The sequence below is a fragment of the Monodon monoceros genome, unplaced genomic scaffold, assembly GCF_005190385.1.
Source record: "Monodon monoceros isolate NGI ecotype Baffin Bay Population unplaced genomic scaffold, NGI_Narwhal_1 Super_Scaffold_7, whole genome shotgun sequence".
NCBI lineage: Eukaryota > Metazoa > Chordata > Mammalia > Artiodactyla > Monodontidae > Monodon > Monodon monoceros.
The window spans coordinates 17761248-17787115 of record NW_021703784.1 but is presented as its reverse complement, the minus strand read 5'-3'; the positions used below and the strand labels follow the sequence as shown (position 1 = coordinate 17787115).

Below are 25868 nucleotides of genomic sequence, written 5' to 3'. Positions count from 1 at the left end.
AAGTCTTCCAGCAAACCAAAGCCCAGGACCAGATGAATTCTGTCAAACATTTAGAGAAGAGCTAACACCCATCCTTCTCAAACTCTTCCAAAATATTGCAGAGGAAGGAACACTCCCGAACTCATTCTATGAGGCCACCATCACCCTGATACCAAAACCATACAGAGATACTTCAAAAAAAGAGAATTACGGACCAATATCACTGATGAACTCATAGATACAAAAGTCCTCAACAAAATACTAGCAACAGAATCCAACAACACATTAAAAGGATCATACACCATGATCAAGTGGGATTTATCCCAGGGATGCAAGGATTCTTCAATATACGCAAATCAATCAATGTGATACACCATATTAACAAATTGAACAACAAAAATCATGTGATCATCTAAATAGATGCAGAAAAAGCTTTTGACAAAATTCCGCACCCATTTATGATAAAAACTCTCCAGAAAGTGGGCATAGAGGGAACCTACCTCAACATAATAAAAGCCATATACGACAAACCCACAGCAAACATCATTGTCAATGGTGAAAAACTGAAAGCATTTCCTCTAAGACAAGGACGTCCACTATCGCCACTATTATTCAACATAGTTTTGGAAGTTCTAGCCACGGCAATCAGAGAAGAACAAGAAATAAAAGGAATCCAAATTGGAAAAGAAGAAGTAAAACTGTCACTGTTTGCAGATGACATGATACTATACATAGAGAATCCTAAAGATGCCACCAGAAAACTACTAGAACTAATCAATGAGTTTGGTAAAGTTGCAGGATACAAAATTAACGTACAGAAGTCTCTTGCATTCCTATACACAAACAACAAAAGATCAGAAAGAGGAATTAAGGAAACAATCCCATTCACCACTGCAACAAAAAGAATAAAATACCTAGGAATACACCTACCTAAGGAGGTGAAAGACCTGTACTCAGAAAACTATAAGACACTGATGAAAGAAATCAAAGATGACACAAACAGATGGAGAGATATACCATGTTCTTGGATTGGAAGACTCAATATTATGAAAATGCCTATACTACCCAAAGCAATTTACAGACTCAGTGCAATCCCTATCAAATTACCAATGGCATTTTTCACAGAACTAGAACAAAAAAAATCTTAAAATTTGTATGGAGACACAAAAGACCCTGAATAGCCGAAGCAATCTTGAGGGAAAAAAACGGAGGTGGAGGAATCAGACTCCCTGACTTCAGACTATGCTACAAAGCTACAGTAATCAAGACAATATGGTACTGGCACAAAAACAGAAATATAGACCAATGGAACAGGATAGAAAGCCCAGAGATAAACCCACGCACCTATGGTCAACTAATCTATGACAAAGGAGGCAAGGATATACAATGGAGAAAAGACAATCTCTTCAATAAGTGGCACTGGAAAAACTGGACAGCTACATGTAAAAGAATGAAATTAGAACACTCCCTAACACTATACACAAAAATAAACTCAAAATGGATTAAAAACCTAAATATAAGGCCAGACACTATAAACCTCTTAGAAGAAAACATAGGCAGAACACTCTTTGACATGAATCACAGCAAGATCTTTTTTGACTCACCTCCTAGAGTAATGGAAATAAAAACAACAATAAGCAAATGGGACCTAATGAAACATAAAAGCTTTTGCACAGCAAAGGAAACTATAAACAAGATGAAAAGACAACCTTCAGAATGGGAGAAAATATTTGCAAATGAATCAACGGGCAAAGGATTAATCTCTAAAATATATAAACAGCTCATGCAGCGCAACATTAAAAAAACAAACAACCTAATCAAAAAATGGGCAGAAGACCTAAATAGACATCTCTCCAAAGAAGACATACAGATGGCCAAGAGGCACATGAAAAGCTGCTCAACATCACTAATTATTAAAGAAATGCAAATCAAAACTGCAGTGAGGTATCGCCTCACACTGGTTAGAATGGGCATCATCAGAAAATCTACAAACAACAAATGCTGGAGAGGGTGTGGAGAAAAGGGAACCCTCACGCTGTTTGTGGGAATGGGAATTGATACAGCCACTATAGAGAACAGTATGGAGGTTCCTTAAAAAACTAAAAATAGAATTACCATAATACCTAGCAGTCCCACTATGGGGCATATACCCAGAGAAAACCATGATTCAAAAAGACACATGCACCCCAATGTTCATTGCAGCACTATTTACAATAGCCAGGTCATGGAAGCAACCTAAATGCCCATCGACAGACGAATGGATAAAGAAGATGTGGTACATATATACAATGGAATATTACTCAGCCATAGAAAGGAACAAAATTGGGTCATTTGTAGAGAAATGGATGGAGCTAGAGACTGTCATACAGAGTGAAGTAAGTCAGAAAGAAAAACAAATATCGTATATTAACGCATATATGTGGAACCTAGAAAAATGGTACAGATGAACTGGTTTGCAAGGCAGAAATAGAGACACAGATGTAGAGAACAAATGCATGGACACCAAGGAGGGAAAGCGGGGGGGCGGGGGGGGGGCGTTGGTGGTGGGATGAACTGGGAGATTGGGATTGACACGTATACACTAATATGTATAAAACAGATAAGTAATAAGCACCTGCTGTATAAAAATAAATAAAATTCAAAAACAAAAAAGAAAAAAATAAAAAGATTATGAATATCAAATGTGAGAGCCCCTCCCAGGGAATAGGCCCATGCAGTATCGGGGTGGGGTGGGTGCTGAAGCTTCTGTTTTATGAGCTTCAGGGAGAAGGGTCCTCCATAAACACCATGAAGAGCTGCCAGTTGAGGCCTCCAGAGTTGGAGCAATTTAGTGGGGAAATTCAAGGCTAAGGATAGGATGGTGACATCGGCCCTGCTCTGGGGACCCTCAGAGCATGGGGCAGCTGTGTTTGCAGGCCTCAGGTTTGCATTCTGCAAGGGTCAGGACAAATCCTCCCGCCTTTGTTAAATTGCCATTGGTCCCATTGGACCTGGTGGACCCCTCTGTATTTCATTCCCTCTTCTCAGTGAGCCTGGCTGGGAGCCACAGACCAACCCTAAGTCCCATCTCACCCAGAGATGCTAGGTGGATCAGTACACATGGCAGCATCCTGCCTGCACCCTGACCTTCAGGGACTCTCAATGAGACAACATGGTAGCCACCCCTTCTCTAGGTGCTCCATCTGCCTGGGCCGTAGAGTTGTGTCTGACTGGGGCAAAGCACTGGTCCTCTCATGGTCTGTACGCGTGTGTGTGTGTGTGTGCGCGTGCGCGCGTGTGTCTTGGAGAGGAACCAGGAAGGTGAGGGGTCCTGGAGGTGATGGGAAGTGTACCTAGAGGTCTAGGGGTCTGTTCTGCTGAGCTTCCAGACTCATCCATTAATTAGGGTCGGGGGAGGAAGTAGGATTGGACAGTTTTTTGGCAAGGACACTACTTACTCCTTGGAAGATGTGGGAAAGCTCCAGTTATGTTCCCAGTAATGAGGGGCAGCTGTGTGTATATGTGTGTGCACACGTGTTTGTGGGTGCACACGTGAAAAAAAGAGATTGAGAAGAAACGTTTACATGAAATACTCAAAATTGTTCCTTTGCTGTAATGGCTCCGCACAGACCATTACCTTGCAGATTTAAAAACTAAATGAGCTCATCATATCTAGTGACTTCCCCCGACATTCATGCCTAATTGCAAAGCCTGCATTACCTTTGAATTTCAACTTCATTGTTTGTTATTAATTCTCAGATATGGGTGGTATGTTTCCCTCTCTTGGATTCAACCATGAACATGTTGACTTGGTGTGATGGATGGAAATGTTTCTCAACAGGACCCCACTCGAGAACCTTTTTATTTAAAAAAAAATAGCCCCATGAGCTCTAGAATCGAGTCTAGAGTTTCCGAGGAATCCAGTGGGCTGAGGTGGGACATGGGGTTGACTTTGGAGGAGGCAGAAGTCTTGCATTTTTTAATTTAATAATTTGGGTTTCCTATGAATGGTTCTGCGTTCCGTGCAATACTCTGCATTTTCATAACTGTCTCTTCCACTTTGGGCAGAGGAAGGGAGGGAAGACATAACAGCAGCAGTATTCTGTGGGCAAAGGAAGAAAACAAGAGAATGGGGCAGAGAACAGGCTAAATTTAAAATTGTAATTGGCTGACTTCCACTGGCTTGCGGGTGTTTTAATGACTCATAATAACTTCATTTAAAACCAGCTGAGCAGAAAATAGATTGGAGAGGAGCCTCGGGCCATTATGGATTTGTTTTTTTTGACAAGCTCGGTGCTCGGCAGCCAGGAAGGCTCGGCTGTGTTCTCTCCCTCTCTCTCTCTCTCAGGGTTGGTGGTCTGCCCGGGAGAGATTGTATAGAAACCCAGGGCTGCTTTTTTTTCCACAGCACCCCCCCTCCATTTTTTTAACTGATTAAAAATAGACGCCTTGAGGTATTATTTTAGCATCAGTACAATTTTTTTTTTAACTTTTGATGTGGTAAATGGAACATAAATAAAATTGTTTTTGAAATTACTGAATTGATTAGGTAGTAAAGCCACTACGATGCATAAATTTCCCTTGCCGGTTGCCCTGATCCATATTTGGGGGGCGTTTCCCTTTTTTCTCAATCCCCTCCTCCTCTCCCCCACCAGCTCCACCTTCCCCCCCATGCGGACCCTCCCTTTGAATGGCAGGGTTCTTTTATCATCCCGGCAACAGCTAAATGATGTTTTTTTTAAAGATCTGTAGGATTTTGACAGGATTGGGTCTGTCCCACTATCCAGTCAGCTCGAGGAAGCATGAGTTTTGGGAATTGCCAGAAAAGGCTCTAACCTGCCTCTAGCCTTTTTAAATAGATCCTGCCTGTTTCCCGTGCCAGCCGGGCGAGTGATCCTTTTTCTCTTCTCTTTTTAAAGTCAGCCGGCTCAGCCATGGGCTGCATCTGTCTGGGCAGGACAAGAGGCCACCCCCCATCTGATTGCCTATAGCCATTTATCTATCCCCTCTTATGGCATCTGTCACCTTCTTTGTGTCATCGCTACTTATTTGCTTGTCCTTTTTCGCCTACTAGACTCTAAGCTTCTTCAGAACATGTGATTTATTTATGTCTCCCATGCTACCTAGCAGAGTGACCTGCAAGGTGGTTATAACTCGGTTTTTTGAATAAACTAATGGGTGAGTGGACGAGTGTGTGGTGAGGCGCCTGGTGGGGAACAGCCCCAAAGCGCTTTCCTGCATCCTTCCAGCCCTGGGGGTCAGACGTCTGGACGAGGAGACAGGAGAGGGGGCAGGACCTTATGGGTGGCGTGCTCGGTGGCATCCCTACAGCCTGACACACAGCAGGCTCTCAGTAAATACTGTTGAAGAAATGAATGGCTCTGGAGGCATGGCTGGGCCAGGGGGAAGAAAGAAAAATCACTACAGTATACGTATTGGATGCCTACTGTGTTCCAGGCATGGTGCTTGGCCTTCTCCATGTCTGAACTCACTTATCGTACGCTGACCTTGCAAGGTAGTTGTGCTGGTCCCATTTTACTGGTGAGGACACTAAGGCTTAAAGAATTGAAGTAACTTGTGGAAGGTCACACAGCCAGGAGTGGCGAAGCTGTATTCCTAGCCAGGGCTCTCTGCCCCTTACTTTTCCAGTATACTGCACTGCAGTGCTGGCCCAAAGGCTTGCTTTCCTGTTTGTAAAGATAACCAGTGTCTCAGTGACTGGGGGGCTGAGACAGGGAGAGCCAGTAAGTCTCTGTCCCCAGCGGTCCTGGGGGTGGGATGGGGTCATTGGCTACTGCCCAGGGCCTTGCATCTGGGCCACCAGGAGCAGGTGTGAGGCTTATGAGCCTCTTTCAGCTCTGCCCGAGTCACGTGTGTTCAGTTGTAGCTGCCGTGGTGGCTGTTACCCCTCCCCATCACCTTGCAGGGCAGTGGGTTCTGGGAGCGTTGCTGGAGGGTCTGTGGGTATTTGGCCCCCCTACCCAGGTGAGAGCTTGGCTGTGTCATTTGCCCGTTCCTGTACCCCACTGCCGCGCCACACAGAGAGAAGGGGCAGGACCAGGGAGCTGGCACCGATGCTCTCATCTGCGTGGAGACCCAGCTGGGTGCTCTGCTCCTGGGGGGAGGCTCTCTGCTCAGTGATGCTGAATCAGGAGTGAAAGGGGCAGCTGACCAATGCCGCATCCCCGAAATGTGGGACCTGTGATGACTTGGGGTGTCGCTAGCTCCTCAGACTTCAGTTTTGGAGTGAGACGCGGCAGGAAGATCACGGCCTCCCTGATCTTTCGGATTCTGTCCAGTGGAGCTGGACCACTTGGCCTGAGACTCATTCTGTCTGTTCTGCAACAACCTCATCTTCCCCAGGCATGCACTGGGGTTGCTGGAACCTTGTCCGGGACCAAAACATCAACCAAATGGGAACCAGATTGTAAAGCTTGGGGCAGCAGAGAAACCTCAGTGACTCTTCTGGGTCACTAGATGTGACTATCTTTGGGGGTAAAATTGTTCATGAATGAGTTCATCAGTTAGCTGATGGCCAGTGAGGGCCAGTTGATGCAAAGCCTGGCAGGACAGACAGAGGGGCTGCAGCCAGGGTCCTTACCTTCCAGGGGCTGTCGGTCTGGCTGAGAGTGTGATGTGAGTCCCCAGCAAGGCTGGGTGTGCCCCCATCACCACAAGGGAAAAGAGCGAGTGCAGCAGTTTACAGGAGGGAAAAACTCCCAAGGACCAGGGTGATGAGGAACAGCTTCAGGAAGGAGGTTCCTGGGATTTTGATGGGCCGCTTGCTGTAATGTCCACATGGAGCTTTGTGGTGGGCAGTGGATCTGCTTCTCTGGACAAGAAGAAGCAAGAACTTCTGTGAGCAAGAGCCAGTCGGGCAGGTGTCTCTTCCCTCCCCTTCCTCCTCTTCCTCCCCCTCCTCTGCCCATAGCTGTCTTGAAGAGGCTTAAAGCCCAGTTTCTCATACTGAAGAATCCTCAGAGTTCTAAGGATGTTATGACCCTCCTTGGGCTGCAGGTTGAGAAACACTGCATTAAAAATGAAAAGCTGGGGCTTCCCAGGTGGCGCAGTGGTTGAGAGTCCGCCTGCTGATGCAGGGGACGCGGGTTCGTGCCCGGGTCCGGGAAGATCCCACATGCCGCGGAGCGGCTGGGCCCGTGAGCCATGGCCGCTGAGCCTGCGCGTCCGGAGCCTGTGCTCCGCAGCGGGAGGGGCCGCAGCAGTGAGAGACCCATGTACCGCAAAAAAAAAAAAAAGCTGGCACTTCAGATGGTCCCTCCATTTTGAGGTGTCCACAAAACAAACACAAATGTGAAAGTGGGGTTTCAAGTTGGATGCAGATCCGGAATATACTGTATTTCTCATGCAAGACTAGATGAACTCCAGCATATGTTGCTTGTGCCCAGGCTCCACGAAGCCCAGGTTGAGAACACATAGCTTAGAGGGCTGCGCCTCTAAGCTTGAGGACAGAGACTTGGCTGCCCTGGAGGGTATGGAGGAAGGGGGAGGAATTTCTTAGGCTGAGGCCCCCAGGGCCCCGCCCACCTTCTCAGACCTCATGGTGAAGCCCCTGTGTGTGCGGTGTGAAGGCGGAGGTTGGCGCTGCTTCCCTTGGGTCCTCTCCAGGATTCAACCTCACGAAGACATCTCTTCTAGGCTTTTCCCCGGTAATTAACACGCTCCCTTCTCCTCCCGACCAACCATCTTATTTTGATTGGAATTCTTTTGCTTGCCTGAGAAAAGGAAAAAAAAAAGGAAGTTCTAAACTTTTCATTAGGTAGTTGAGATAGGAAGTCTTCTGGTTAGTGGGATTAAAGCTCGGTGGCTCTCACTGACTATTACAAGCTAATGGAGCGCCGGGAGCTCATTGGCGGCTGCAGTGAGCATTTTGCTGGAGTAATTATACAAGGCCACGTGGTTTTCAGTAACAAGGTAACTCCAGGTAAGGAGAGAACTCCCTGAAACTTTTGATTTGCTGGAATCCTCTTCATTTTATTTCTTCATTAAGAGAGGAGCCCAGTAGAGACAAAGGCCTCGAGAGCAGCTCTTCTGGGAGGCTGCTCTCGATCGGGGATTTCTGCCCAAACAGCCCCGATTCCCTGGTCCCTTTGTTGGGGCCTGATGAGAACAACCCGGCACACCTGGGAGAGCCCTGATGGGCCAGGTTTACATGGATTAAGATTTGGGGTCCAGCATCAGACGCTCTGGACTATAGGATGGAGAGGGATGGGTACAGGCATCGGAAGCCTGGGGACAGCTGACCAGGAGGCAGGGAGACTCACAGGCCAGCATCTTCATTGCTGACGTGTGCACTGAGAGCAGGCCTGATCGCAGGTAACAAGGCTGGAATCGCACCCTCTGTCTCAACTGGGGTCTGTCCATCCTGGGTGGGTGAGGTGTGGGCCTGCGTAAATACAGTCTTTTCTGTCCCAGAGGATTCTTTATGGTGAAACTTTCTTAGACATGCTACCCTCCCTGGTACCACACCCCCAGCCAGAGTCGTAATCAGGTCGGGTCTGAGCCTGCCACCCGCAGGTCTAGGCTAAGCGGACCTGGGAAGGACTTTTCAGCGCCCTTGGCAAGGCCCTGGGGCCTTGCCAAGCCGACCTTGTCCTCTGGGTGGCCTTGCCCGGCCTCTGGCCGGCCGCCCACCTGCATTGAATCATGCCCCTCAGAGGACAGCATGTAACTGTGCTTCCAGATATAGCCCCCGGCCCCCCGGGGGGACAGGGAGGGTCATTGTCACAGAGCTCTCCATCTTTCTGACACCGCATGCCCTGCGTGGCTTTCTTCCCTAACTTCTCAGCCTGGCACAGCCTAGAATTCTGCTCTGTGAGCAAATGTAGAGTTATTTTTTGTTGGTTTGTTTGTTTTTTGCGGTACGCGGGCTTCTCACTGTTGTGGCCTCTCCTGTTGTGGAGCACAGGCTCCGGACGTGCAGGCTCAGTGGCCGTGGCTCACGGGCCCAGCCGCTCCGCGGCATGTGGGGTCTTCCCGGACCGGGGCACGAACCTGTGTCCCCTGCATCGGCAGGCGGACTCTCAACCACTGCGCCACCAGGGAAGCCCTTAGAGCTATTTTTTTTTAAAAGTATGTGGCCCGTGTTTTCTCTTCTCCGTCTCCCACTTGAGTTTTCAGGACTCTGCCTTCAGCCTCTGGCCTGGCCCGTCTTCTTCCTCCATCTCAGAGTGATAAATTTGTCCCAGTCAGAGGCTGGCTGCATCGAGGCAGGAATGTGTTGTTTGGTTAAATTGTAAAATTAGCTAGGAAACTTAATGAGGCATTCCGCCTCTGCCTTCTGAAGAGCAGGAAGTTTATGAAGGTGCCTAGAGTCCCTTGCCTAGGAAGGAAGGAAAGAAAGGGAGGGAGTGGCCCAGGAATGTGGAAGAGCCTTGTCCAGGTGAGTTTGCAGGCCTAGGACCCGACTGTGGCCTGTTTAGCTGGGAGGGGCCTGAGAAGTCATCCCTCAAAGCTTCAGCTTTGAGACAGCCTCCATCAGCCACCATGAACCCACAGGGGCTCCCTCCCTTGTGTCCAAGGACCTTGAGGCTGCACAGCTGGCTATGGTTAGCTATTTTAGTGCCAGATTCCTTTTTTGTGGTTGTGCAAGGCTGAAGAGACAAAGACCAAACACTTCGTCTTAGAGGGCGCCCACGGCAGAAGGGAGAAGGCCAAAGGCAACAGTCATAAGGGTGGCTGACATTTTACTGAGGGCTGACAGGTGCCCGGGACTGTGCCAGACACTTTATTCCATGATCTCACGTGATCCCCACGAGAACCCCTATGACGACCCCTATTGTTATGTCCACTTTATGGTTGAAGAAACTGAGTTTTACTTGCCCAGGATTGCCCAGCAAGGAAGAGGCAGAGTGGGGCTGTAAACGCAGGTCTGCCTGCCTCCAAAGCCCCTGGTCTTAACCTCGGAGGTAAAATTCCAGCTTCCAGTCCTTTCCTGTTTCCAGTCCTTTCCTGGCTGCCCACTTCTCCCAGCCCCTAGCTCACGCGGCACAGACTGTGTGCTTGCAAAAGCTCACCCTAAAGTTTTGGAAGAGCTGCCAACAGCCTATATTCTGCACTCACCAAATTCTCGGGTCCTCTAATGACACCAAACAAACCTTCCAGTTTTCAAGCAGCAATTCGATGCCATTTTAGTTGTTAGATGCACTTTAATAAGGCTTAACCCGGGAAATATTTACCCTGCCTGGACTTTTTGCATGATGTCAGCCAGAAAAGGCGAGGGTTTTTTTCCTGGGGGTGCGGGGTTGATGGCTCATGTTAAGAATGGGCATTAAGTGCGACAGGTAATGTTTCTGTTTGGAAAAGTGTGGAGTCTTAAGGCTCCTGAATTTTGAGCCTGGAACTGTCAATGCCGTGGCTGTAATGTAACACCTCAATTATGGTGCAGGGGGTAAGGAAGAAAGACTCTGAAACCTGCAAGCTTCTTTAGATCCACAGCCTGAGCCACAATTAAGGTTTCAGAAACACCAAAGGCAAACCAATGAGTGTCATTTTTAACCAGTTTGAACATTTTACTACTTCCTAACATCAGAAGCACCGGGGCTGGAGAGCCTGCTCGGCCTCAATAAAGTGATTAAGCTGAATGGGTGTCGGGGAGTATTATTAGGCTGAGAAGTGCTAAAAATAGAAATGCTCTGTTTTCTGAAAGCCACAGCAGGCCTGGAGAGACTGGCAGCCTCAAGGTGCCACTGAGGGGCCTGAGGAAGGGGAGGGAGGGTGGCAGTCCCCGGGGCCCCCGGTCTGAGATGGGGTGGTGGGTGTTATGACGGGCAAGCCAGGTGATGGGCCTCTTTCCCAGCTGTTCATCAAGAATAGAGTGACAGTGGAAGCTGTGGATTGGTTGCTTCTGCCTTGGTTTTGAAGAACACCCCTCCCCCCCCAAGATGTGTGTGTGTGTGTGTGTGTGTGTGTGTGTGTGTGTGTGTATTAATGAATTTAAAGTAACTGACAATGCTGGAGTCTAGGATGGACAACTTACCCTAAAATTTACACATTCAGCCCTAAACTAATTGGGTTTACCTGCTGCTCTTGGTGGGGGGGGGATCTAATTTGGGCAGTGAGTAAAGGGCAAATTATAGGGGCACATGCAGACAGAGCTGGGGAAGGGGAGAGACCTCAGAGCCAAGACTGAGCATCTGTTCTGTTGGGCCTGGATTAACTGGGATGCTCAGGGAAGGTGGAAGAAAGGGACTTTTTGGTTAACTGAAGGTCAACCTAGAAAACCTTGTCTATTTCATTGTTTGTAGTTTGCTGTCATTCATCAATGTGAGAGGCCATTTTTCTGCTTTAAGGGAATACAGTTGATTGTTTTTTATGATAAAATATCTTGCTGGCTTAGAAGCCAAAAGGAGAATGCCCAGGAAGGGAGCCAATCATGGAAGGATATGCCCAACTGTGGTTTTATTGGAAGTCAGTCTTGAAGATCGGTGGTACCTTTTTCTTCTGTCAAGCCCCGCACATTTTCATATCTTCAACTCATTCCTCCCCCTAACAGCTTTAGGTGGCAGGCAGCGGGGCCGGCAACACGATGTCCATTTTACAGGTGGAGAAACGGAGGCCGAGTAGTAGTACATCAGAGACCACAGCACAGCCAGATCAGTCCAGGCCCTGTCTGATGGACAGCAGTGGCGCATTCCTGGACCAAGAGGGGAGGGTTGTTCTTTAAAGAAGAGGGATGAACTGAGGAGGTGGCCTCAGAGATTGTGGGAGAGATCTCCTACCTCCAGGGATGAGCCAGAGTATGAAGAACAGCAGAGGCCTCGAGCACATTGCCTCTGGGACCTTTTTCTACTCCCCTTAATATGAACTTCTTACTCTTTAACCTTTTATATAATCAAAGGCCCTGATGGTTAGGTGGGCTTCCCATGCTGTCACCCTGATTGAGTTTGTTTCTCTTTCTTTACACTGACTGGCTATGAGACCTTGGACCAGTGAACTAAGATTTTCAAACCTCAATTTTCACCTCTATAAAATGGGGATAATCTTAGAATTGATGGCAGAGTTAAATGGTATGTGGTACATAAAGTAGTTAGTATGGCGCTTGTTTATTTTGTAATAAATGTTCACTAACTGTTAGTTATCAGTATTCTTATTATTACCGTCAGTGCTGCAGCAGCAGTAGCGTCGTTCCTCATCACAGGGCAGCCCTTGCGGGACCCCTAGCATCCTGGGAAGGGAAGAGTTAGGGTGCAGTTGCCGAACGCCAGTTCCCATTGCTGGGCACCTTCACGTGCATCATCTCATGTGAACTTCCCGACAAGCTTGTGGCCTCATTTCTGGCTGAGTGGTGCCACCTGGAGTTGTGCAATTTCACAGTCCCCCTTGTAGGATACAAGGGATGTATCATTACCTCTTTAGCAGGTGAGGAAACCGAGGCTCAGAGAGGTTAGACTGCTTCTGCTCTTGATGCAGCTGGTGGGCACCTGAGCTGGAATCTGTCGACATCAAAGCCAGGGATGGACTTGACAATGACTAAATCCTGCCTCTTCCCGGCAGCCTGGCCGGATGTCTGTGAGGGCTGTGGCATGGCTTCCTGGTGGAGCTCTCAGGAGAAGAGAAGCTTCTGTCTGCAGGGCTCTTACAGGTCACAACCAATGGAATAGTCAACAGACACTTGTATGCAGATCCCTGCCCGCTGGTTGTCACACTGTGACAGCATTTGAAGCCCTCTGAAATGCTTTGTTCCTTGTCACCTGTTGAAATATGATTGCCTAGGGGTATTTTAATTTAAAAACAAAGTACACACACACACACACACACACACACACACACACACACGGTTGCAAGTGGAATTGGAGAAAGATGCCAGGCGTTGGGAGAGAGCAGGGGATTCTGAAAGAAGTGGGGATAAAGGAATTCCCTCTATACGGATCCCAAAGAGATCCCAGGGCTGTGAGAGGCCTTGGCATGCTTTTCAGTCAGTGAGAAGTGAGGGAGGAAGGATCCTACGAGGAGAAAGGGAGGGCAGGCCAGAATGCGGTTAGGGCTGAGCAAAAGGCTGCCCTCCCTTTTCTCTGAAAGCACCTCAAGGGAAAATTTAATTGGAGGGAGTATCAGGGCATGTTAGGGGACTGGAGTGGTGGTAAACATCAGCTTGTGATTGTGGGTAGGCAGGGTTTTGATTCTGGCCGTCACCCCTGGAGTGGCCTGGTTTTACTTTTCCCCATCATCCAGGCAGTACTCATGACCCTTACCCTGGGAGGCGGGGGGAGTGGTGGGGGTGGGGGTGGGGGCGTCCCCTCCATGCCAGATTTCGGGTGAAGGCCCGTGACAGGGAACTCCAGAGCTGCTTCAGTAGAAGGAGCAAGGTAATTGAGGTTGAGAGCAGGAGGCCAAAGGCTTAGGTCACAAAAAGTGCTTTGAGGCTGCTAGATGCCAGCAGAAAGCCCTCTTTCCATTATGATTCTCTCACCTGAGAATCCCCAAGTGGGGACCAGGGAGGAAGACGATTGTTGGTGACCAAGGGTTGAGGGGATATCCAGTAAAATCATGGCAGAAATCCCCACTGGGGTTTTTCTGGCCTTTTTACTTAGTTTCTTACAGAAGCCAAGACTGCAGTGCTACAGGATGAAGCCGTGAACACCTGAAAGCTTGGGTGTTCCCTGGAACTCAGGGGTCAGCCTCTGCCTCGCTGGCTCAGGCCAGCTCTCTCTGGCTAATGATTCTCTCAGTGTCTGGACTGCCCGTCCCACTTTGCCCGCCTGATAGAGAAAGGTCTTCCCCAGGGGAGGGAACCCCCTGGCTGGATCCAGCCCCAGCTTGATCCAGCCACCATCATCCCATAACCAAGGGTTGTAAGCATTTGAGCCTCTTTTTCAGCCATGCTTAGCCTTCTTTGCCATGTGCTTCCAGCTGCTTCTCCAACAACACCCTGTCATCTTTTCTTCTCCCTTAGGTCTCAACTAAAAACTTGTCATTTATAGATGGGGCAATGAAGTGACTCACCCAAGGCCACACAGCTCAGGCACAGACAGTCAGGGCTCTGGGTCCATTTCTCTCTGTGCTGCTGCAGGAAAGCTGGGTGCCCCTGGGTGCCGCTGGCCAGCAGACCCCTCCTCGAGCCAGCTGTCCACCTGCCTCATCTGGGGGGGGCCTCTTCTCTCGTCCCAAACAGCTGAAGCCCATGCATTCAAGAGCCCCAGAGAATGCAGTGTCTCACCTTTCTGGGCCATGTACTCATTGCAGGTGGGCCTTCTTCCAGGAGCTGTGGGGCTGGAGTATTACCGGAGTTCCTAAAGGCTCAGGCCAAAGGCTGGTCTCCTGGAGCTCCTCAACTTGATGAAGTGAAATTATTCCATAATCATAATAACTATCTAGGCACTTACTGTGTGCCAGGTATTTCATACAGGTTCTTGTTCACACTATCTTAGGAGGACAGATAACCCCATTTTAAGGAGGGAGGTAAGGCCACGAAGTTGATGCCAGGCCCATATACCACCAGTGAATGGCAGAACCCCAAAGCCGTGTCTAGCCAGTAGCTGCTGTAGGGCTTTACCTAGGGGAGATCTCTGAGTTGGCACGGTGTGTCTGGAAGAAAGTCTACTGCATCACAGCAAGGGCTGACATTCCCACTGTAAGAGAGGTTTTTGTGCCATTGCTCTGATTCCCACCATACTTTGATTAGCCAATCATGAAAGTTGCCTGGGCAAGAAAGGGATTAAAGGCAGTGGTAAGGTGAACCCCTAAATCAGTGCTCTTAGATTTCAGGAAGATTTGTATGTTGTTTTCATTGCAACAGATTTACCATCCAACTTGTATTTTATTTAAAATAATTCACCTTAAATAGGTTTGCACTCATCTCAGTAGGAGGACGATAATGCCCGTCAAAACTTGGCCGTGAGTGTTGGGAGCTGAGGGGAGATGGGCCATTTCTTTGATCTTCTCCCAGTGGAGGGTGATCGGGCCATGTCTTTACTTGTACATTGTTGGTTTGTGTGGGGGTGTCTTGGGGGTGCACAACCATCATTGTCATTTGCCTTTCTTTACCTTCCACTCCCCAGAGAAAGTCTGCTGAAGACTTAGCCAGAGTGGGAGTCTCTCCTCCTTCCTTTTTTCTCTTTGCGTTTGGTCTGGGGTGGTAAGAATATTTTAAATGATATGTTTATTGCATGCATTTGACGTCTATGTGGGTCTCAGACATTGACACTGGGGAAGGAAGCAGTGGTAATAAAGATGATGTTAGGGACAAGTAGCTTTTACTGAGGAGTTGCTGGATGCCGGACATGGTGGGAAAGGCTTTACATACACTATTTAAATGAATCACCACTCAACCCTGTGAAGTAGATATTCTGTGCCCGGTTTTACAGGTGAAGAAACAGGTCCAGAGAAGATAATCAGTTTACCCAGGGTGGTAGCTAGAAATGGTAGAACCCAGGACTTGAATCTGTGTTTGTTTGATTCCAGAATGAGGGTTCTTCTCTACTAGGCAGCTGTATATTGAGTGTGTGTGTTTCTGCTGGCCATGGACTGTGTTTCTAAGCCTATCGGGTTACCTGCTGGTGCTAAAAGTGGCAACAAAGGAGTTTTCTAAGCCTCTCTGGGCTGCAAACTGAGTGGCAGGGATAAGGGACAAGGTGGACCTCTGTTTTCTGAGATATGAGAACAGGAGCAGTGAAAGCCAAGGGTGCCAGGGTACCCTAGAACCTCCTGGTAGTATGATGTTTATTAGGTAGGCTAAGAAATGGCCTCTCAGACTAGAGATGCCTCAGCCCTTCCTTTTGACCCATTCCAAGATCTCATCTTCTACAGAATGGACTTCTAGCCAGATGTGAGGTGTCTGGCACTTACCAGGTCGTTGATGGGAAATTGACTTCCAGAGATTGGAAGGCCTGCTGCCCCAAATCCCCAGTCATTCAATGATCTCGGTCGCCCGGCCAGGGAGACTGTCCTGGTGGCTTTCTCAGTCCTACCTTTGATTGAGGCCCTGTGTCATTAGTTCATCCCCCCACCCCCATCCTGTAGTGAGGCCAGGCCCTGAGGACCTTTCTCCTCCTTCGTTGTCACGGAGAACTACCCTTGAACCATATTCTGAGCCGATCAGTAGGGCTGGTTGTTTTCCAGGCAACCCGCATCTGCCCACCTGCTTTCCCTTTTCCCTCTCCCCTAAATCTGTGTATCTTATGGAGGTGCTGGTTTTGTATCGGTTTCTGTTTTGTTGATAAAGGTGAAAGAGAGAGAGAAAGAACGTGTTATAGAGAGAGCAGGCTTCCAGCTCCTCTTAGGGAGTACACATCTCCTTGAGTGAAAGAACACGCAGTGCTGGCCTTTGGAATTGGCAGCCAGTGTACTGTTCTCTGTCAGATAAGAGGTACTGTAAATAAAACTGTACACCATGGCCCGTTGTAAAATGCCCGGCGTCTGTACTCATTGTTCTGACTGCTTATGCTTTTTTTGGGTCTGCTGTTTTGGTACACTCTGTACTTCCTTATGTAAGCAGGCATGCATATCTCATCAGAACAGTCAAGATGTTTATTTTAAAATCTCAAGGAATTAAAAGAAAAAGGACACAGTACTCAACATCAGATGCTGGCAAACGTTAGGTGTTTTTTCAGTGGTTCCTTCCCCCCCTCCCCCCTCCCTTGTTGTTAGCACGGGGGTGGGAGAAGTTTTGGAGGGGGAGGGATTTTGACATTTGTTTCTGCTCTCATTGGCTTCTGCCTTATTTACTTCAGAGAGACTCCAGCCCACATCTGATTGTGTTCGGTATCTTCTCGTCCCCTTCCTAGATGCACGGGACCCCCCCCCACCCCATTTCTGGGCAGGAAGGCTAGTAGGGAGGAGGGTTCTGTAGTCTGCCAAGGGGGAGAAGCCAGAGGTAGTGGCTGAGGAGGGGCACAGCTGCAGGGAGCCTGCCTGACATGCTTCTGCTGGATTTCAGCTCTGTTGCTGTTGGAATGCTGGGCATTTGATAGAAAGCTTTATGGTTTTGAAAGTGCTTTTCTGGCATGTCTCTCCTTTGATTCCTGCGAGTCAGGGTGATCCTTAGCCCAGAGTGAAGTGGCTCCCACACACGGAGGTCTTACACGGGCTCCAGCCTCCATGTGGGCTGTGGCGACTGCCTCCTTTCTTTTCACCCAGCCTTAACCTGCTGTGAACCCTCCTCCTTCCTCTGGCCCCCGTTTAACTTTCTGGAGGCATCAGGAAGTCAGGGGGAAAGGGGAGAATTCCGAATAGTCCGGCAGCTTCTGCTCCCCTCCCCCCTGGTGCAGCATCCCTGGGAGACTGGCAGGGGCGAGAATGTCTGTCTGTCTGTCTGTCTTTCCCTTAACACTGACTCTCAGATGAACTCAGTGCCTGGGCTGGGAGTGGGATCATTCAGCAGACCTCTGCCAGCCAGTGAAGGGTCCACTCGGGCTGACCGGAGCCTCCTGAATGTCCTAGAGGAGGGCTTGCTTGTTTGCTGAGGGGCTGTGAGTCCTGGGTGGCTGGGCGAGGAGCAGAGGGCCGACAAAAGGGACATCCTGCTCCAGAGGAAGCAGACAACTCCACTTTCTAAGCTTTCCTTTCCTTCTCCCCCAAACTGCCTGAGATCCAGCCAGAGACCATTTCCTTGAGTTTTGAAAAAGGGACAGCAGAGAACCCAGGGTGTGTAGAAGGACTCTGCCACCCCCTAGGGGACAGCCTGTCAGTGCCCCCTTCCCAGGCCAGTTCTGTGCCCGGGAACCTACCCGAGGGTTTCTTTGTTTATCAGGCAATCATTGAGCACCAACTGTGTGTCAGGCACAGAGTGGAGAATTGGGGATGGAGCAGAGGACAAGACAGATGCCAGCCTTGCTCTCACAGAGCTTACAGTCTGCTGGGGAGACAGAAAAGAGGAAAGGAGCCCATAGGCAGCACAGGACCTGTGAATGGGGCTCCCGGGACTTGACAGGTTCGGATGTAAAAGCTGGGGGTGGGGGTGCCGTGGGAGGGAGGGAGAGCTGCCAATACTGACACGCTGGTCGTATGACAGATCTTCCTGCACTTCAACAAGACAATCACTCACGTTTAAATTAGCAGGACAAGGGGTGTGTGTGTGTGTGTGTGTGTGTGTGTGTGTGCGCGCGCGCGCGTGTGCGATTATAGTGAAATATGTCTTTACAAATGTGAGACTCACTTTACACAAGATAAATGGCCCCCAAATAGCTGTACACTGAATTTCAGTAAAAATCAATCATACTTTGCACGAAGGAGTTCTTGAAAGGAGTCCTGGCTCCAAGCCTGGCTGGGGTGATGGTCAGCGCCACTGACCGGTTCTGTGGCTCTGCCCCCATGCATGGCCCCAGCGCTTTCCGCACCTTGTCACAACCCCTTTGGGACAGTCTCTCGCTATTCCCATTTTACAGATGGAGCCACAGCCTCACTGAAATGAGGCAACTCGCTGAGGGGCACAGCTGGTGATTAGCTTGGCTGGGATTTGTCTGGGATCTGTCTTACCCGAATCCTGAGCTCTTAACCACATTCTGCTGCCCCCCGCCCCCGCCGCCCCCAGAAGTATAAAGAACATTAGTAATATCATAGCCACAGAGGGCCTGGCAATTAACAAGTTTTGCGTTTGTTAATATCCACTGTCTCCTTCAATCCTGACAGCCTCCAGTGAGGCAGAGGGATCCGATCATTCCCATTTCACAGACGGGGACACAGGCGCGTTGAGGTGTGGTGACGTGTGTGATGTCCACAGCAGGGAATGGCTGAGCCGGGCCCGGGACCCAGTTCTCCCCACGTTGGATCTTACCATCACCTCCTCTAGTTCACTCAGATCTGTAATTGCTGGGGAGAATGCGTGGGTCTAGCCCACTTTATCATGGTGTGGTTCTGCCTCTTTGCTATTTAATTTCTTTCCCTGCAATCCATACCCCATCTCTCCCTCTCCCCTCTCTTATGCTATGCCAACCGGCCAGGCTCCCCACTCTTCCTTTGCCTGGACCGGGCTTTCTTAGAGAGTGGGCTTACCTTCTCGTTCTCCCCTCAGATGTCAGCTCATCCCATATAAAATAGACACCCCCGCCCTCTCTGTCCCTCTTCACTTATTTCTCTCTTTATCGCTTATTGACACCTATTTTATATTTACCTGACTTTTATTTTTTAAATTAAACAATTTTTTTTGGCCGCACTGTGTGGCATGCGGGATCTTACCCGGAGCAGGGATTGAACACCGTGCCCCCTGCAGTGGGCGTGCAGAGTCTTAACCACTGGACCGCCAGGGAAGTCCCTTACTTGACCTTTAAAAATGTGCCTTCCCCTCTAGAATATAAGCTCTCTGAGGGCAGGGATTTGTCTCTTTTGTCCATTTGCTGTAAGCCCCCCTTTGGCATCTACTTAACAGACATTCGGAAAACATCCTGTTTGTGTAGGAAGGAGATGGGGAGGAATGTCTGTCCCTGAGCCCTGCCCTGGACTTTTCCCCACTCCAGGATGAGCCCCAGGAAATATTGGGGGTGGGGGTGGTAAATGCCGCTGATATGTCCGTATGTGCCCATTGTGTTCAACTGGCATGACCTCCTTCCTTCCCCCACAACCCCCTTGCATAATTTATAAATATATTAGTGGCTGAATGATGTCACCGTAATGCATTTTGGGAATGGCGCTGTGGTTTATGCACACTTGAGTTGCTCTGAATGCAAACCTGACATCGTACTGAAGGCAGCAGCAAAGAGCATATGCACAGTAAACAGGCAAAGACTGTCTTATTGATTAACAGATGAGGCCTCTATTATTGATCAGAGCTCGGTGAGGAAATTTATCACTTTTAATTTCAGGGCTGCCAAATATTTCTGCCTCTGAGCCAGCCATTACAGAGACAATTTAAAGGCACATGCCTCCTCGCGAGGGGGGGCGGGGGGTGTCTCTGCCTCTCTCTGCTTGGCTCCTGTGTCCTGGAACTGCCCGTCCTTGCTGTTGGGCTGGGGGTTTGGGGGGAGTCTGGGTGGGGGTGGGGAGTGCAGAAGCTTCGTGAATGGGGGCTGGCGTGGGAGCCCATGTCCATGGTATCCGCGTGGGAGGGGGGTTGTCACCCACAGTCCCTGAAGACAGGGGACTTTCACACACTCAGCTCAGCTTTGTGACTTCAGCAAGGCAGGGGTGGAGCGGGGAGGACTTTGAGGGCATCCAGACGCGGTCAGGCCTGGGCCAAGCCGGCAGCCTTGCCGAGCTCGTGTGTGCTAACCTGCTTCCTCTTCATCTGAGCTTGTATGATGGCGCACATCCGGCCCTTGACTGCTACCTGCACTCCTTCCTTTCTCTCTGCTTCTCAGTCATTAAAGCTGATGCTCCTGCAGCCACATGGATGGCTGTTTTCTAAGAAACCTCCTCCCGCCCAGCCCTTCGAAGCTACGGAATGAGTAGGTTCCTCACCCAGAGGCAGGGCTCCAGCACCATGGCGATGGCGATGGTGATGGCGAGTCCACGGGGCACCCTCCCCTTTGCAGTTCCTGCTTCCCTCCTCAGGCCCCTCCTCCCCCTTTCTTCTTTAGGGGGCTATGAGAACCGGTGGGATGTAGAAATAAAGAAATAAATACAGTTAAAATCCGATCCCTTACAGATCCGCAGAAAATCACTGCTGGCTAATGATTTGGAACTGGGGACAGTTTCTCACTATGACAGGGCTGCGACTTCATCCACCCCCAGTCGTCCCACCTCTGCCCTTTGAGGTGCTTGCTGCACTTCCATTATAAATGGATGGAAAGTGGCTTGGCTGTCTCTGGTGTGAACACAAGTTGTGACTGCTTTGCCATCGAGTTCCCTGGCTCGCTCTTTGAAGCTCTAGAAGCCGCTGACAGGTCCTTAGCCCTAGGACGCCTGCAGTTTGTAGGGACACCTGGAGGGGATCACGGTATTCTCCCTGCCTTGAGGCGAAATTCAACTCCAGCCACCTAAGACAAAGGACAACATTTATTTTTAAAGCTCTTAAGGAAAAGTGAGTTCATATCTTTACTGGGGCACTTTATCACTCATTCATTTAGTTAGTCAACTGGTATTTATTGAGCACCTAATAGAGGGCATATCCTGCTCCTCATTAGGGATGTAGACAAGATAAATGCCCTAAATGTTTATTAGTATTTAAGTCTATACTAGTACAACTTGTATTCTGAGTTCTCGCCCTTAATGTGCTAAATACTCCAAGGCCAAGATTTTAAAACTATTTAAAGAGTAGTGGAACCCTTTTTTCCAAATAGAATTTTACAAAACCTTGATGTATAAAAGCATAAATTGGATTTTAATTTTTTTTTTTATTTGGGGAAAGGGATTTCAGAGCCCAACTTCATATTCATGAGGCATCTTTGCAGATGGACCCCTAGGGAGGCTGAAGGGTATAGGGATTAAGAGCAAAGGCTGTGAAGTCAGGCTCCCTGGGTTTGAATCCACCTCTGTGGTTACCTACTGTGTGACACTGGGCAAGCTATCTAACCTCTCTGATCTTGAGTTGTCTCATCTGCTAAATGGGTATATTCATACTATGTCCTTTAAAAGGTAGTTAGGAGGGCTTCGCTGGTGGCACAGTGGTTGAGAATCTGCCTGCTAATGCAGGGGACACGGGTTCGAGCCCTGGTCTGGGAGGATCCCACATGCCGTGGTGCAACTAGGCCCGTGAGCCACAACTACTGAGCCTGCGCGTCTGGAGCCTGTGCTCCACAACAAGAGAGGCCGTGATAGTGAGAGGCCTGCGCACCGCGATGAAGAGTGGCCCCCGCTCGCCGCAACTAGAGAAAGCCCTCACACAGAAACGAAGACCCAACACAGCAAAAAAAAATTAATTAATTAATAAAACTCCAACCCCCAACATCTTAAAAAAAAAAAGGTAGTTAGGATTAAATGAAATGATACATCCTAAATACTTAGCCTCATGCCTGGTATATGCCACAGCCTCAGGAAATCTGAGATGGTTTGAAAACAGCACTAGACTGCTTTCTACTGCAAATATGTAGAAGAAGTAGTTCTGTCTCTTACAAGACTCTGATATGAAACTAAAACACAGGTACACTTAAAGAAATGCTCAGACGTGTTGAAAGGAACGCAGTGCAGCTGCGGATTAAAAGGGTAGAGCAGTGAGGGGCCGGCGTGCTTGGCGCATGCGTACTCCGGTCTTGGAAACGGACTAGAACCGGAGCGGACAGGAATGAGGCGGGGCGTTGCTCAGGCGCAGAGACCCACCGAGGGTCGAGCGGCGCCCACAGAGGGCCAGTGAGGACAATTCCCAGTGGAGCTGGACAGACAACTGGCTCAGGTTATGGAAGGCCTTGAAGCCAAGTAGAGGAATTTAGAATCAGTGCAAATTGTGAGCCACTGTATTATTTTTTTAACTTTTAATTTTATATTGGCGTATAGCCCATTAACAATGTTGTGATAGTGTCAGGTGCACAGCAAAGCGACTCAGCCATACATACACATGTATCCATTCTCCCGCAAACTCCCCTCCCATCCAGGCTGCCGCATAACGTTGAGCAGAGTTCCCTGTGCTATGCAGTAGGTCCTTATTGGTTATCCTTTTTAAATAGAGCAATGTGTACATGTCAATCCCAAACTCCCTAACTCTCCCTTCCTTCCCCACTCCCCGCCGTAACCACAAGTTCATTCTCTAAGGCTGTGAGTCTGTTTTGTAAATACGTTTATTTGTATCATTTCTTTTTAGATTCTGCATATAAGCGATATCAAACGATATTTCTCTTTCTCTGTCCGACTTACTTCACTTGATATGGCAATCTCTAGGTCTATCCGTGTTGCTGAAAATGGCATCATTTCATTCTTTTTTATGGCTGAGTAATATTCCATTGTATATATGTGCCACATCTTCTTTACCCATTCCTCTGTTGATGGACGTTCAGGCTGCTTCCATGTCTTGAGCCACGGTATCTTTTTGAGCAAGGAAACGTGAGGAATCAAGTGGCCTTCAAGGAGCCTGCCTCTGTTGGGTGGATCAGAGGGTGGCTGATGGTGTGGCAGCTCTCCTGAGTCATTGGGTCATTCTGGGCATGACCCAACAAGGGCCTCGGTAGGGGCAGTGGTTATCGACATGCAGTGGAAGAGATGCATCTAGAAGACATTTTGAGGGAAAACTGCCAAGGCTTGTGACAGGCGCACCCTGGACGAGATAACAGAGCCTTGAAGACTGTTAGCAAGTGGTAGAAAGTCATCTTCACATCGTGACACTGTCGCTTTGAGACTTGTAAATATGGTTCCAGAAAAGTCGATCAAATTGAATTGATTTTGTTTATTCCATAGATATGTACAGTAATACGTTCCCACTGGGTGTCAGGCAGATGCAGCTGTGCATGAGATGACATATTCCCTCCCTCGGGGAGCTGGAAATGGAGCCACAGGCATTTAGGAGACACCCTGGTGAGGCCGTGACCCGGAATGTACAGGGTGCTGTAGGAGCACAGAGGAGGACCCACCCAGACAGGGGGCAAGGGTTTGGGAGCTGAGGCATGAATGATGAAGCGGGGCTAGCCGTACTGTGGGTCTGGGGAGAGGGGCAGGAGTGTCAGAGCCAGAGGAGGTACAGAAAGATGCTTGGAGACCTTGCAGTGAAGAAGCAAAGGGCTGGAGACCAGGGAACAAGGATGAGGAGAGAGAAGAAGCAGGAAAGAGAAGTGCAAGAAGGGCTTTGTGAGTCACCGTGTAGAGTTTGGACTTTATCCTGAAGGCACTGGGAAGTCGTTCAGAGGTTTTAAATGGTCAGGTACAGGAGGTGGCCAGGTAGACAGTTTAGTTTTAGACGCACTGAGTTAGGGGTTTATCCAGGTAGTGATATGTCAGCAATTCCTATCTTCCCCTAAAATATAATCTGGGCAACAGGGCACGTTACTCCTCATTGGATCACATACTCCTTTCCATCTCTCACCTGGAGCCAGCCCCCCAGAATCCCCCTTCTTCTTGGGCATCGCTCCCGGACCCCATCTCTGTTTGTCTTGGTTATGCTAGTTCTGTTCCCTCTTCTGTCTGGGAGAGCCCTCGGTGGGGCCATTCGGAGCTCAGTTGGGTGGGTGATCACATCTTGGAGGAGGGTCTGGGCTGGCTGCTGGGACCATGGGTTATTCCTGACTTGGGATCTTCACAGGTGTTAAGCCCCCTCCCCCAGGGTCCACCTGCAAGATTTTGGCCCACGACGCCCTCTCCTAATGCAATATCACTCTTGATAGTAAGGTAACTGCCTCTCCTTTCTTTCAGCGGGTGCCAAAGCCTTTGTCTGTGATCAGTGTGGTGCCCAGTTTTCGAAGGAGGATGCCCTGGAGACACACAGGCAGACCCATACTGGTGAGTGACTGATCCCCGTCCCGCAGGTCCTCCGCAGTGTGACGGCACATGGACGTGAGTATCTTGTTTCCCCAGGGGAGCTGTGAGTGGGGATGGCTTGTGCCATGCTCAGCTACCGTCGCTTGTGGGGCTGGCTGGGCAGGAATTTATGTGTGTGACTTTGCCCCAGAAGAACAGCTGCCCTGGATTAGGCCAAGACCTCTGTCTCTAATAGGCCACTTAGATCCTATCTTCATGGAGACTCTTGTGGAGGCCTTAGGAAGCCCGTGATGTTATCTAAGCATCCCCTTCCCTTGGTGAGGGATCAGGAAACCTGTACCCCATCTGACTAACTCTGAAACCCTCATGTAGTGGGCTGGTCCTCCCTCTGCAACAGTCTAGTCATTGTCTGAAAGCAAGCAGTCTGTCCACAGGGTTGCGTTTGAACAATATTAACGAGCAATGATATTGCTGGGATTTCGCGGCATCAGTGTCACCTCAGCGTGGAAGCCGGCGCCATCATCGTCATCAATGTAGCTCACAGTTACTGAGCGCTCACAATGTGCCAGGCACTGTTCTCGGTGCTTTACCCGATCTCATTTGTCCAGTCTTTCCATAACTTTGTTAGGTAGGAGGCTATTCCCATGTCATAGATGAGGAAACCGAGGTTCAAAGGAAGGAAAGTGACTTGCTGAAGTGAACAATGAGGACAGGAGTGGTATGGCTTAGACTGCCTGGTTTAATCCTGATTCTGCCACTTACTATTTGTGGGACCATGGATCAGTTACTCAAGCTCTCTTAATTTGGGTTTCCTCGTCCGTTAGAAAAGTGGAGTAATAATGGCACCTACCTCACAGCATAGATTTTTGGGGGAGATTAAATAAGATATTTAATTAAATAAGAGATACTTTATTTGAAGTGCTTTGGGGAATGTCTAGCTCATAATAAACATTCAATAAGCAGTAGTAGATGCATTTAATTTAATAAATATTTATTCAGTTCCTGTAATGTGCTCTTGCACTGTTGGGGTCTTTAGATAATATTCTTCATGGAACTGAGATTCTCCAAGGGAGACAGGATACGCAAATAATTGTGCAATATAATGCCAGGTCATAATAAGTGCTAGTGAGAAAAAATATAGCAGGATAGAGAGAAAAGTGGTATTTTAGATCAGATGGTCAGGCTTCTGTGAGAAGGAGACATCTGAGTAGAGTCCTAAAGTTGGGAAGTGAGTCATTCAAAGGTTTCAGGGAAGAAGGTCTGAGCAAAGGGAGCAAGCACTTGCAAAAGCCCTGAGGCTGTGTTGAACTTCACAAGTTCAAGGAAGAGCACGAAGAGCAGTGTGTGGTCGAGGGGTGGGGAGTGAGGTGCAGAGAGTGGTGGGAGGTGAGATTGGAAATCAGGTGGGTCTCTCAACCCTGGCAAGGAATTTGGATTTTATTCTGCATGTGCCAAGAGTCCTCGGGAGGGGGACAAAAATATTTGCAAATCATACATCTGATAAGAAACTTTTGGTTTGAAAATGTAAAGAACCCTTAGGACTCAATAATAAAAATACAGATAACCAAAATAAAAAGTGTGCTAAGGATCTGAATAGACATTTCTCCAAAAATAGACATATGGCCACTGAGCGCATGAAAAGATGTTTGACATCATTAGCCATCAGGGAAATACAAATCAAA

The 25868-nt window shown here is 48.8% G+C and overlaps 1 protein-coding gene across 3 annotated transcripts in view; it reads left to right on the top strand.

The window, feature by feature from the left end:
- The window catches only part of ZBTB16 (zinc finger and BTB domain containing 16), a 190814-nt gene that overhangs the window by 107243 nt on the left and 57703 nt on the right, over positions 1 to 25868 (top strand). For all 3 annotated transcript variants that reach the window (XM_029207562.1, XM_029207560.1, XM_029207561.1), the window contains exon 4: positions 24121 to 24207. In XM_029207562.1, the coding sequence (XP_029063395.1) occupies positions 24121 to 24207 (87 nt within the window). The remainder of the gene's footprint in view (positions 1 to 24120; positions 24208 to 25868) is intronic.